This window comes from Tachysurus fulvidraco, chromosome 2, assembly GCF_022655615.1.
Source record: "Tachysurus fulvidraco isolate hzauxx_2018 chromosome 2, HZAU_PFXX_2.0, whole genome shotgun sequence".
Lineage (NCBI taxonomy): Eukaryota > Metazoa > Chordata > Actinopteri > Siluriformes > Bagridae > Tachysurus > Tachysurus fulvidraco.
The window spans coordinates 37546790-37560929 of NC_062519.1; the positions used below are offsets into that span (position 1 = coordinate 37546790).

Consider the following 14140-nt stretch of genomic DNA (forward strand, 5'->3'; position numbering starts at 1 on the left):
TTCTGAACTGTGCTGTTAAACAATACTAAACTCTAATCTATTAGAAATAGATTCGTAGTTGATATAATTAAAATATTTGAACCTTTCATCCTACATTTAGCCTTAATGAAAAACTAGATCTCAGTCTCCATCAGTGAAATAAATTTATTTCTCTCCTATTATAAAGCCCTGAGTGAAGTATGAATTGTTCTGAGGTTACTTCATTGATGCTGAAGTTTGTAGGCATGTCATATGCAAATTACAACCTTCACCGTTATCAAAAGCATAGGCGATGACTCATGCCGTTTTTGTATTTGTTCTATACCGCTGTCATTTTTGTGTCAGCTTCTGTTTCCGCTCATAGAGAACATGTCAGCTTGTCAAGTTGTGCTTCTGATCGAAAATAAACTTCGACGCACAAAAGGAAAAAAACAAACTTGACTGCGTTTAAGTCATGCGCAATCTTGGCAGCTCTGTTTTATGCACAAGGCGAAGGCGTTAAGACAAGGCTTAACGAAACACTCTCCGTCTCACGTACTAATAATACCATAATCGTGAGTCTATGCTGCACATAAAACTCTTCTTACGGTCAGAGTTCTTTAGAGACTTTGACTGTTATAGAAAAAGCATTAAGCTGTAGGAGAAAGCTAGGGTTATTGGAACAAATGCTAGAATAATAAGGTCCTTTTGTGTTTGTTTTTAATACAATGTTGTGGTTGGGGATCTGAATTATCACAGGATAAAAGATCTTATTGAAATAGGATTTGCTCTACAAAGGAACCTCAGTGATGAATTTGGTTGTGGGTTTGTCACATGACTCATTATTGTTTGAAAGTCAATGCAGATGACCTACAGATGACCCGCAGCATCTTTTTGTACTTGTCATCTACCATATACCTCCACAGCAATGTGGGTGGTATCATATGCAGCCTCAGCTACTGTCATGGTCCTAAGACTTAAAGAAAACAATACCCCTTAAAAAAACAATGGTACGTAGAAAGCATGCCCATTTGAAACTCTGTGTTGCTTTAACCAAGGGTTGTTCTGGATAAACACAGAAATCTTCCAACAAGATAAAAGTCTCATTGATGTGCCAATTCTTCTACAACGTACACAGTAATAATAATGACAACGTCATCATGAGTTAAGAAGTGGGTGTGTCAGATTTAATGAGCCTTCATTATCACTATCAAAGCCATTACTTTACTATAGATGATGGCATGTTATTTTTGGGAGACATCATTGTTATTTTCTCAGTCAGATGTTTGATACGCCTGTACACTTGTTTATTCACGTTATTATGTAACACCCAAGCAGCCCTTCTTTTTTCAGTCTTTAGTTATGCAAGTTTTAGTGAGTTTCAGGTTTAGAAAACACTATTGTAGCCTGAGATTCTTGACCCTGGGTTAAACCACAGTGCTTTCTAAGATACTTTCTTTTTTAACGCAGTATAAATGTTAGTTTTGCAAAGGAACATCCAAGAAGCTTCAAAAATGAAATTTTAAAGATTTCAAGCAGGGCCAATAAAGAAAAGTGATCTGTCTTTAAACCAAGCAAGAGATGGGGTCCTGAGCAATACAGGACCCTACTGGACAAATACTAAAAGAGCAAATTTTCCTGATGAAACAACGGTCTCAGTGAAGTATGCATTGTTCTGAAACGTTACCTCACTGATGGTGAGGGAGCACATGGATGTGGGCGTGTCATATGCAAATTTAACAAGGCATTTCAATTTTTCTTCTGCCACAAAAATGACTTTTATCATAAAACTAAATAATATTTCATGGCTGTGCATGACATGTTTAATATATTAGTAAGTACAAAAAGTGCATTAAATAGAAGCAATCTTGGGAGCAAAAGCTGTAACAGTAATCTGTCTATGTGGCTTGTGTGAGCCATAAAGTCTTATTTATACAGACCGATATCCTTCTAAGGATAGAAGTAAATAAGCTTACTATGTGGTTCATCAAAAATGCTTTCAAGCATTGAAAATTAGTTGTTTTGAATGTTTTAAGACTATGAACAGCAAGAAAGGAAAACCCTTTAAAAAAAAACTTTGTCAGAGCAAATAAAGAAAGGTGATCTATCTTTAAACCAGGTATGAGATGGGGTCCTGAACATTACAGGACCCTACTGGACAAATACTAAAAGAGCAAATTTTCCTGATGAAATAACGGTCTGAGTGAAGTACGGATTGTTCTGAAAGGTTACCTCACTGATGGTGAGGGAGCACACGGATGTGGGCGTGTCACATACAAGGCATTTCAATCTTCCTTCTTTGTTGTATTTGCTGTAGGTCCTTGTAATTTTCAACTGAATAATCTATAGCCTAAGAAATTTATATTGAATGAGTGAAAGTCATTAAATCATTCTTTAAGACTTTAAATAAAAGATTCCTGTCTGTTAAACATCACATTTGAAATCTAATCACAAATTCTGGACCCACAGCAGGGACAAATCTAACAGAACTACATTGTTATAAATAACCATTTCACCATTGTTTTGTTCAAACAAGAAGACATTTTTACCACAGCTTTGTGTTGAGTTTAGTAAACACTTTTTGTCTCTTTAACATGTTATACCAGCAATTATAAAAACTGTATTGTTTAGACCAGAGATACCTTTTAGTATAAGTTAAAATTATACAGCAAAAGTAAACAACAATTACAGGTACCAAAGTGAATAGGAGAGAAAACATAAATTTGTATAATTGTTGCGTAAATACCAGAACAAGTGCTATAACTTTAGCAGCTTGCTGTATAAAATTTTTTTTTTTACAAAAGTTTCTTACAACGTTAACCCCTTGTATAGGTGGTGATTTTTCTACCAGGTTGTTGCGTTGATGGTGACCTGGTGTGTCACATGTACATTTTTCAAGCCCCGCCCCTCCAAAAAAGTGTGTAACAGGAAAGGTATGTCATTATGAAAGAACAAACTTCATATGTAGAATTACTATTTTAAATGATCTATAGTGTAGGTTTTTAGGTGATTTTGATCTTAGTTTTGTAGAAGGATTTCAGAGCAAATAAGAAAATTGAAGAGATCTGTTTTTAAACCAAGTAAGAGATGGGGTCCTGAGCAATACAGGACCCTACTGGACAAATACTAAAAGAGCAAATTTTCCTGATGAAATAACGGCCTCAGTGAAGTATGGATTGTTCCGAAACGTTACCTCACTGATGGTGAGGGAGCACATGGATGTGGGCGTGTCATATGCAAATTTCACAAGGCATTTAGAGCCCCGCCCACATAAATGTGTATAACAGGAATAGTACTTTTATGAAATGACAACTTACATATGTAGAGGTACTATTTTAAAGATCCATAGTGTACATTCCTAGGTGATTTTCTTTCCAGAATTTTCCCCCAATTTTCTAATAAATGTCTAAATATCTTCTAACTTTATTTCTTAACAAAAATATCCACATGACCAGGCTCCAAATGTTTTAGTTTATTTGAGTTTAGATTTGTGTCGAGTCTTTTTCAGTAACCACTTAACACCCAGGATGAGACGCCAGTTCATATCACTGTTGTGTCTTGTTGTGTTTGTTCTGTGCAAATGTACAAGTATATCTGATCTGTTTTGTTTTGGTTACAGTTAGAAGAGGCGAGTAATGTTAGGTTAGGTCTAGGATTTTGAACTCATTTGTAAATTGTAAGGAATTGTAATTTGTTTTCCACAAAAGTAAGGTTTTGGCTTCTTGTGTGTGTTTATTTATATATTTATTTATTTTTAATTTTTGCTGTTGTTGCTGAAATCGACATGAATTTTTATTTTATTTTTTTACCCTATGTCTGAATTAAGCTCTAATTCACATTGTTTGGACTATAAAACCACTGTGAAGCTCTTTATTATAGATTTTCTTAGTGGTGATGCTTGGCACCATGAGCCTCAGATGGAGGCATGTCCTGACACCCTGGAGAGGATGTAGGAAGTGTTAAAAGAGGAAACGTGACACACTCCCTCTCCCACCTTCCATATGCGCTCTATGGTGACATCACTGACATCACCATCAGTACTGGGGTTTAATCATAGTCTTTATGCGATTTGTGTAAAAAGATAATGACAGTCTTTCTCTCTCTCTCTCTCTCTCTCTCTCTCTCTCTCTCTCTCTCTCTCTCTCTCTCTCTCTCTCTCTCTCTCTGTCACACACACACACACTTTTCTGTACCACCCCTTTTCCTTTCCTGAATGATCCTGTTGACATCTGTTTTACATCTCACACACACACACACACACACACACACACACACACACACACACACACACACACACACACACACACTCCCTCATGGCATCCAGACCCATGCCAATCCACACCGTCACATGCTACAGTGTAGTTATAAGGTGCACTAGAAGTAATAGCACCCCAAAATATATAACATTATAATGCATATTGAGAACTTTCTTTGTATTTTGTAAAGATACTAAAATACTGTTCACTTGAGCATTAACTAATATATCTGTATTTTATTTAATAGAGTCACACATCACTGCCTGTTTGTACTTTTCCTAACATTTTAAGCAGAATTTCCCTTTTTCTGCAGTTTAGAGATCTGTATTTTTGGCGATCTTTAGAGTTTTTAAATTGTTTACAGTCTTGGTACCAGAATACGTTTCTTAGTGCTCTGGGCTTCTAACCATCATCTCCGAGAAGACAGGACATTTTAAAACATGTATAAATTTTTGATGAGCTTGTATTAATGCAGTGAACTGGAGTACATTTCTACTGCTTATTGCTGCGCTTTGAGCATTTGTTGATGGTACGTCCTTCAACAGAGCCTTATATACGTATGTCTTAAAATAAAACGCACCTTTGGATTTTTTAAATTCTTACATTTTAATATACTATTTGAAAGAATATTTGATACTAATGACCCTGCTGTCATATTAATACATATGTTTGTATTGACTGTTGTTCAGAGCTCAACGTTCTATGTTTTTTCTTCAAAGTGCACAGTTTTTGTTTGCGGCGCCGTCGATCGATGTGCAGTCATGGATGATTATTTCTAAGAAAATATCAAAACTTTCCCTAGTCACAGTCTGACTCATCTCCATGATATGAGAGGAAGAATTAAGGGACAAGACTGGGCTCTATAAAGCTCATGACACACACTGAAAGTATCTGTGGTTTAAAGCAGATAAACTGACCTGACCTTTTTTTTTTTAGCCGGAATACATTTCCAATTAGCTAATGATGGCATCTTATTTTTTTCTAACTAAGGTGATTATGGAGATAACTGTAAACCTATTGGGTTTTTTGAGTACATTCATTTCATGATCATTTGTGTCCGTTCCTAAACGTTTGCTGAGATGTGGAATTAATCATCTGGTTTAGCTGAATAAAAAGGCTTTTCGCAGGGAATAGGGTCTAATAGCTGTGAAATCTTATTGACAGACATGACACAAATCTTGTACGTAAGAGTAAACTTGGTTATGTACAGTATGTAAGTAACGATTCGCTCCCCATCACTGTTTAACTCAATTCGCCAAGCTAGCTTAATGATTTTCAATTCAGTTTGAGTCTCAGGATATTTCTCTACAAAATTTGAATAAAAAAAATCACTGAAACGATTCATTTTTTATTTCGGAATCATAAACAGTGTAAAACAATGTGCTTTCCTGTCAGTACAAAACTAAATGAATATATGAGCAATTTAATTATTGTTCAAAATAATATAACAAACAATCAAATATAATAAATAATGATACATAAAAATATAATAAGTTAAAAAAACAATCATTTGAAATATCATTTATAAATATATTTTTGAGATTTGGAGAAAATGTAGTTTGTAAATAATAATACATAATTCAATTCATACATAAAAAACAATAATACATAATTCAATTCATACATAAAAAACAATAATACATAATTCAATTCATACATAAAAAACAATAATACATAATTCAATTCATACATAAAAAACAATGATACATAATTCAATTCATACATAAAAAAACAATTCAATTACAGAACATAAGAAATATATTGGGAACAGTGCAAAAAGTTTAACGATATACATTAAGATTAATATTAGACTTCTATTTAAATGTGTTTGTATTTATTCCCGATGAACAAGCCTGAGGTGACTGAGGCAAACGTGGTGACGAAAAACGCACCTAGATGGAAGACGAAGAAACTTTGAGAGGAACCAGGAGCAAAAGAAAACCTCATTGAAAAAATCCTCAAAAAAAATGTAGGGATGTGGTAGCTTAGTGGTTAAGGTGTTTTATTGCCGGTCGAAGGTTGTGAGTTCATGTGAGTTCCATGAAGTCACTACTGTTATACTATCCTTAGTTCTCAGTTGCTTGTTTGTATAACATGAGATTAAATCTAAGTTGTTCCGGGTAAAGGCATCTGCCATATGCTGTAAATGTGTAAAGCAACATAAACGCCGTAACTGCACAGGTTCTGTTCCACATAGTTTTGCTCTTAGTCATGATGTTCCGTACTGACCCTGTTGTCTTCTTGTCGGTATCTAGAGGGGCTCGGACTATGTTTAGACTCGTCTGCACACTCTCCATTGGGCTTGTCTAATTCCACACATTCCTGACCTACATTCTAAACTCAGCTCCAAAACTTGGTCATCTTTTAGTTTCTTCCTACAAATATACATTTTTCACTTTAGTCTCAATGCAAGCTAGACTTCAGTCTCTTCTAACACCTAAAAAAAACTTCTGCACCGACTGCCGAATATCGAACCGTGGCATCAGCCATGTTCAGAAACACTCCTCTTACACGGTTCCTCTGGTTACTACTGGATCATCTCAAATGGTTCAAAGCTGTCTCAAAGTTCTCCGGTGACAAAATTCTGCTGGTTGCAACAAATAAATGACAATGTGGGGTGTGTGTAGCTTAGTGGCATTCACTAAATTCCAGGGGTTTCGTTACCACGACGTAAAGTGGGCGTGGTTTACGGAGGTCTTGGAAAACGCCCTCTTTCAAAAAAAAAAAGAGCATACCTACGATGGATAATTAAGGACAAAACAGTCATACAGGTAGATTTTATATTTTATATCTATTATACGTTATTATCTTACAGTTTTCGAAAACAAATAAACAACCAAAAACTACGGTTAGGGTTAGATTATCAAATAGGCCACACCTACCCGATGACGCAATATCTGTTATGCTGTTCTGAAATCCCTGGAAATATGTGCATCCAGTAGCTTAGTGGTTGAGGTGTTGGGCTAATGATTGGAAGGTTGTGAGTTCAAATCACAGGTCCACCAGGCTGCCACTGCTGGGCCCCTGAGTAAGGCCCTTATACATTTTTTTGTCTGCCAAATGTCAGGCTTCTTAGATGGAAACTTTCTGTCATAAAGTGTATATTCTTAGAGGGAAATCATTTCTGTTCTGTAAATAATGTGACGTTGCACAACTGTCTAATAGGAAGTAGTAGTAATAGCAGTAGCAGAGATATTTAATGTAATTCGACTAGTCTTTTTATATAATATCTACTTTTTTTTCTTTTTAACATTTAATACAACAATAGCGATTGAAAAAATGGTTCGGCTCAGTTTTATTACAACTTCATCAGAACTAGAACCAACAGTTTATATATAGAAAAACACATTTTAGTCTGATTTTATTTGTTTGTTTATTTATCTATATGTTAGATTATAAGCCTCTCATCCTTCTTTGTAGTATTATAGCATCCTCATAGCCTGTGTTATTAATTGTGTTGTTTTATCTGTTGTGTAGCTTTATGCCAGTATATACAAGCTTCTAAATTCAAAGATGATGCCCAAGGAAAGGCGAGTGCACGTGAAGGTAATCCCCCCCCCACCTTACAGCAAACTTTCTTTCTCCCTCGCTTCCATCTAAGACGATGCTGCTGTTCCTGCCCAGGAATGATTCTGCTTGTGCCCTATAACCTTTTGCGTTTAAACTCACGCACACGCACAAGATTTCTGCATCGCGGCGAAGGGATTTATGAGACGATCACTCTTCTCCTTTATCGCATTCATCTGGCTGCCCCTTTTCCCCTTTTTTCGCTTACAAAGACAACAGGTTGACAAGATGATTTGTCTTATTCTCACTCTCACTGCTGACCTGTTAGACTTTCACTGCTGGTCTTCACTTCCTGTCATACCGATTTGGTGTCAGAGGCTCTGGCGCCTGCTTTTGGTCCTGTCGCGTGCCAACTGTACTGCTTTTTCACTCTGAATGAGGTTGTTGTGCCATGTCACTTCTGCTTCACTTTGCATTTCGACTGATCCATTGATCACGTTCTTTTGTCAATTCATTAAGACAGGGTGCTTCTGTTCTGCTTTCTTTTTCAGCAGTTCATCTAAAAGAACGCTTAGTCTGGCCAAAATGTCTAAAGCAATAGATATTTTGTGAATGGAGATCTGTATTTATTTATTTATCTATCTATTTATTTATTTATTTATTTATTTTTACAAAATTCGGTTCTAACCCAAAACGACAGAGACATAAGGATTTAGGGTTAAAACTGAATTCTGTAAGATCTCCAGGAACAAGATGGTGCTCTAGATGGTAGCTGCATGAATAAATGTTTTATACAATGTTCAGGATTAACTGTCTTAACTTTCTCTATTTGTTTTTTTGGCCAAGAATGCATAGAGGTAACCGCTTCCTTAAAAACAACATTACTACTTAAGACGGTGCATTTCCTGTGGTTAGAGATCTTGTGCTTCTGTACTTCCTCTTCTTCTAATTTCTTCCTCTTTCACGTTTCTCTGTCTGTCTCTTTGCTACCAGGTGAGAATTTTGAGCAGAGTCCACTGCGGAGAACGTTCAAATCCAAAGTTCTAGCTCATTACCCCGAGAATGTGGAGTGGAGTCCATTCGACCAGGACGCAGTGGGAATGGTGAGTAAATCAGTTTATTTGTGTGTGAAATCATAAGCACAACGGCATCAAAGTCAACGTTGTGTGATATTGAAACATACATGTCTGTGTCCCGCAGCTCTGCATGCCCAAGGGCCTGTGTTTCCGCACTCAGGCAGACTTACGCGAGCCTCAATTCCATTCATTCATCATCACCCGTGAGGATGGCTCACGCACCTACGGCTTCGCACTCACCTTCTTTGAGGAAGTGACCAGCAGGCAGATCTGCAGTGCCATGCAGACGCTCTACCACATGCACAATGCCGAGCAGCAGCACGATGCCCAGCCGCGCCTGCAGCGTTTCGACTCCTACGACATCGGCCGCGACACCCTATTTGTGTCCAAATGCATCTGCCTCATGGCTCCCATGGCCTTCGTGCAGGCCAGTCGCAAAATCCTCGAGCAGCTGCACCAGGCCGTGACGTCTGCACAGCCTCCACCGCTGCCACTCGACAGCTACGTGTACAACATCCTGTACGAGGTGCCGCTGCCACCCGCTGGCCGTTCGCTCAAATTCTCAGGCGTCTATGGGCCAGTGGTGTGTCAGCGACCCAGTTCTGCCGAGCTGCCCCTCTTTGACTTCCCCATACGGGACGTTATCGAGTTGCTCGGCGTCGAGAACGTGCTGCAGCTGTTCACCTGCGCTCTGCTCGAGATCCAGATCCTGCTCTACTCACAACGTAAGTCTAATTTTTAGCCCAGTTCAGGGTTACTAGTTAACACCGATCGAATATAATTGGGAAGATCTGCAGGAAAACGAATCTGAAATATTAATTGTGATGCTCACTCATAAATCTGGAGAAACAAATAAACTGGAAGCCCAAGTTTGAGCACACACTTAAAAGAGCACTAGTTTATTATGTTCAATTCAGTTTAATTCAAGTTTATTTGTATAGCGCTTTTTACAATGGACATTGTCTCAAAGCAGCTTTACAGAACATAAACATAGAACAGAAGGTAAACATAAGGAGAAAAGTATGTTGGGACATTTAATTGTCCGAACATTCTGAATTATTTCCTACAGTCATGCTGTTGGTGGCTATGTGGTAAAAGTTTACTCACTAAGACCTAAGAATAGGTAAACGATAACTAGGTCAGATCCTATAATGTCAGAGCACATGAATAACGATTCTACTAGATAGCAGAGACAGAGTGTTGTCAGTTTCCTGTGAAAATAATGAAACACATTACTAAGCCCTGTGTTGAATTTTAGGATCGGAATAACTATGATTTTGTGAACAACACATACAGATCATAATTAAACAGAATGGCAGTCTCTCGTCATGCCCTCCTCTTAGCTCAGCGCGAGGGGGCTGATGTAAGGTGAGTTAAAACTCATGAGCTAACGGTGTACTTCGAGCAGAACTTATGCCTACACTTACGTCTACACTTATTCCTACACCAACAATCTACGATGAGCACTATGAAGTAAGCGCCACACATCATAGTTGGGATGTTTGCCCTTAACTAATCGTGCCGTATTACCGTGTAAATTCAACCTGGTCAAATTCACACAAAAAATGTGCTTTTAGTTACAGAGCCACTACTGCATACAGCCCATGTAGAATAAGGCATGTCTCTGCCGATGAATGAAAATCATACCAGAAATTCGTACTGAAATGCTGCTTAGAGGATTCATCTATCCATGATTCGATTCTCTACACCTGTTATTTTACTGGGTCATAGGGAACCTGGTGCCTATCCAAGAAGATATGTGGCACAAGGCAGGATTCACCCTGGACGAGATGTCCGTCCATCACAGGGAACGATCATAAATACACTCAAACACCCATTCGTACACTAAAGACAATTTAGAGATGCTTCTCAGTCTACACTGGATGTTTTTGGACTTGGGAAGGAAACCGGAATACCCGGAGAACACCCAGGGATATACACACACATGGGAAAGGGAATATGTAAGCTCACAGATGCCCACAATTGGTTAAAGCTGCTGTGATTTGCAAGAGTGAAAATATATGGTATCCTTCCTGTTCATCCATTTAACCAATTTTGTACTTTTGGCTCTCGAACATTGTCATTAGAACCCGATGGGAAAATAAAGGACCCCATCAAATATTTGAAGCACTAAACAGATACGGACTGTGTTACAACCCTACTATAAATTCCCACACGGATCTTCTAACTTCATATTTTGTGCTCCCTGTACTTGAATATTACTTTGTAATGTAATATTACTTTATGAAATCGACTTGAGCGTCATAAGCTTTTGTTTGGCTCAGCTGTCATGTTACATTCTTCAGACGTTTGTTTCTTGCAGAACCGAAAAGCACTCGGTTAAAAAGTACAGAATTGAGCAGCAGATGTAGGGATCATATTTATTACAGAAACAGTGAAGAACAAACATTCGACAGGGGGTCCGCTCGAGTGCATCAGTGGGATGTTGCTTAGCAACCTCCCCCAGACGAGTAGGATGGTGGTGATGCAGCAGAAATAGGATTGGTTAGAAATGACATCATGCCTTTTTTTTTCCCTCTAGGAGGCACAGCAGAATGTTGAAGGGTGTGAGATTCCAGATAAAAGCATGTAATTAGACGGAAATACAAACACACACACACGTGAAGGGATGCTGCTTACGAAAAAGGAGATGGCTGCTAGTGCAGGTCTATAAATAGAAGACTAATCCATAGCCTAGATGGACAAATGACACGTGTTTATATTCGTCTGTGGTGTTGCAGTTGTCCAGCATCGAGATCAATGCACTGCTGTTTATCTCAGATTTGAAGCTTTCAGGTGAATTTATTTTTCTGTCTATTGCGGTAAAGGACCTTGTTTACCCCGAGTGCACGAGGACGAAGTGATGAATGATCTCATTAAAGCGCAACATTTCTCTAACTCACGACAGATGTGTGCTGCTGAATAGACCTATTGTTCGTCGTCAGGGTCACAATACAGCCAATAGATTAGTATTCCTGTCTCTTAGACACTAGTTCTTTCCTGGGGGAATAAATACTTTCAATGGAGCGCAAGTCCGCCAGGGAGTAAGAACCAACTGAAGTAAATATACGTCTATCCTGCCTTTCTTATCTTTTTTTGGCAGCACGTTATAGTTAGTAGGTCCTTTATTTGGAATAGTCTGTAAGTTTGGCTTTTTATTTAAGATACTGAATAAATAGAACATAATCCTCCACTTCAAAAAAAAGATATTTTAAACCTTAAATATTCTCATGGGAATTACGAACGCATTGTACTCCAGGAAAGGGTTGGAAATACAAGGGGAATTTCAGAAGGTCAACAAGCACCACTCAGCTTTAAAGACCTGCAGCTTTTAGAGGATGTCTCAAGAAGCATTAAACCATGAATTCTTTGGCTTAATTTGCTCTAAATCTTTAGTTCAGGACAAAATAAGGTGTTAAATAGTCTCCATTATTTGAACCTAATCTCTTTCCACTGTGTCTGTAGCATATGTTGCATTTACCACAGTTATCTCACATGCTACAAATACAGTAAATAGGTGGAGACTAGGTGGAAATATTCACTGACGTGTCTCCTTCACAGCAGCATCAAGCAATAACGTCTTAACTTCTGTATAATAATGCCACTCGTTATACAGTAGTGAGGTGATCTTACTCCCGTCTTTTTGTTCACGTGTCGAGCAGATTACCAGCGGCTGATGACCGTGGCGGAAAGCATCACAGCTTTAATGTTCCCATTCCAGTGGCAGCATGTCTACGTGCCCATCCTGCCTGCCTCGCTGCTGCACTTCCTGGATGCGCCCGTGCCTTACCTCATGGGCCTTCATTCTAACGGCCAGGACGACCGCACCAAGCTGGAACTGCCTCAGGAGGTCAGACTGAGATGTGTGTTTAGACACCCTAGTTTTAATACTATGTTTTGTTTTCTGTACGTAGCATTGGACAAAACTCACACCTTCATTATGGCTGTTAAGAGCTGAGATTCTTCTCCTTTACTGTGAAAACATCTTCTTACTGTACATATTTTTCAAGAAGTTCACAATTTATACTTCTCAAAGTTCTGGATTTTGGACCAGATAGGTGATTTAAACTGATCTTTTTCAAAATAGCATTCAAACAAAAGAATGCGATTCATTGCCAAATAATGAACCCAAGATTTAGTTAAAGACTCTTCTTTTAGATGTAAATATTTATCTGTGTGCCAGTTTAGCTCTTAAACCTTTGGAGTGTGTCCAACAAGCGTGGATGCTGTTATTTATAGCCATAGTACATTTCTAAGTAATTCTTTTATTAAATCTTCTAACAGTTTTTTTTTTAAAACATTAACACATTTTCATTATTTATCTATTGGTGTTATGGAAAAAAAAAGAATTTGAGTCACAGTTGACTTCATATAAAGAAAACACCAGTCGAAAACACTGCTTTTGTGGGAGATCTGTTGGAGATCGTAAAACATTTTCTTTGCTATGGAGTCAAGTCAGAACACCGTGGAGCAGACATTTACGTGATATCTCTGTTTTTAACCCTCAGGCCAATCTGTGCTTCGTCGACATCGACAACCACTTCATCGAGCTGCCTGAAGATTTGCCACAGTTTCCCAACAAGCTGGAGTTCATCCAGGAGATCTCAGAAGTACTGATGGCGTTCGGCGTGTCCCCAGAAGGAAACGTGCACTGCAGTGAAGGTCCGAGTAAGCTAAAGGGATTCCGGGCTTCCGACGTGGCTTCCGACAAACGCAACGGGAACCTGGCCGGCTCTCCACTCAACTCCTACCTACTGAGGGAGAATGAAACAATCGCACGGCTGCAGGCCTTAGTCAAGAGAACCGGAGTCAGTCTGGAGAAGGTAAGTCCAGTCTACTGAAGAATAAAGTATGACAGTTGATTTATGAATACACTCTATAGCCAAAGGTTTGTAGACAAATGACCACCACAGCCATATCTACTGTATAGTGGATGGATGGATTAAACCATGGGGTGTCGGTGAGGGTGCAGGTACTTATTCCAACCAAGCAGAAGTCACACCTGAGTCTTCTGAAGGCAAAGATTAACTGAATCATGGAATCATTGTGTGGCTTCTGCTTGATTTTAATGAAAACCTGCACCAACACCAGACCTTAGATAAGACTGGACACCGCTGGATTAAACTGGATTTGTGACGTTCACCACTGAAACAAAACAAAACAAAACAAAACAAAACAAAAAACCACCACACAGACTGGATTCCCTTCCCAAACTCCACTCGGAGAATCACGGCTGCTGTTAATGCTTAAATAATTAGCGAGTCTTTTTTGTTCATTAATATCATGCTGACACCAAGGAAAGGAATTGTTTCAGCACACTGAAAACAGCCCGATCAGCAGTTT

General features: G+C 38.5%; 1 protein-coding gene and 3 non-coding genes across 6 annotated transcripts in view; 1 reads left to right on the top strand and 3 right to left on the bottom strand.

Annotated features, from left to right (window-relative positions):
- The window catches only part of dennd5a (DENN/MADD domain containing 5A), a 47995-nt gene that overhangs the window by 18988 nt on the left and 14867 nt on the right, over positions 1-14140 (top strand). For 2 of the 3 annotated variants that reach the window (XM_027153225.2, XM_027153227.2), the window contains 5 exons: positions 7692-7760; positions 8715-8824; positions 8922-9522; positions 12460-12647; positions 13306-13620. In XM_027153225.2, the coding sequence (XP_027009026.1) occupies positions 7692-7760; positions 8715-8824; positions 8922-9522; positions 12460-12647; positions 13306-13620 (1283 nt within the window). The remainder of the gene's footprint in view (positions 1-7691; positions 7761-8714; positions 8825-8921; positions 9523-12459; positions 12648-13305; positions 13621-14140) is intronic. The other variant, XM_027153226.2, reaches the window with a different exon arrangement.
- LOC113646790 lies at positions 1540-1596 on the bottom strand. The gene has a single exon (XR_003441532.1). It is a non-coding gene; the product is annotated as a U7 small nuclear RNA (small nuclear RNA).
- On the bottom strand, positions 2085-2141 carry LOC113646791. Its single transcript, XR_003441533.1, has one exon. It is a non-coding gene; the product is annotated as a U7 small nuclear RNA (small nuclear RNA).
- LOC113646789 lies at positions 3046-3102 on the bottom strand. Its single transcript, XR_003441531.1, has one exon. It is a non-coding gene; the product is annotated as a U7 small nuclear RNA (small nuclear RNA).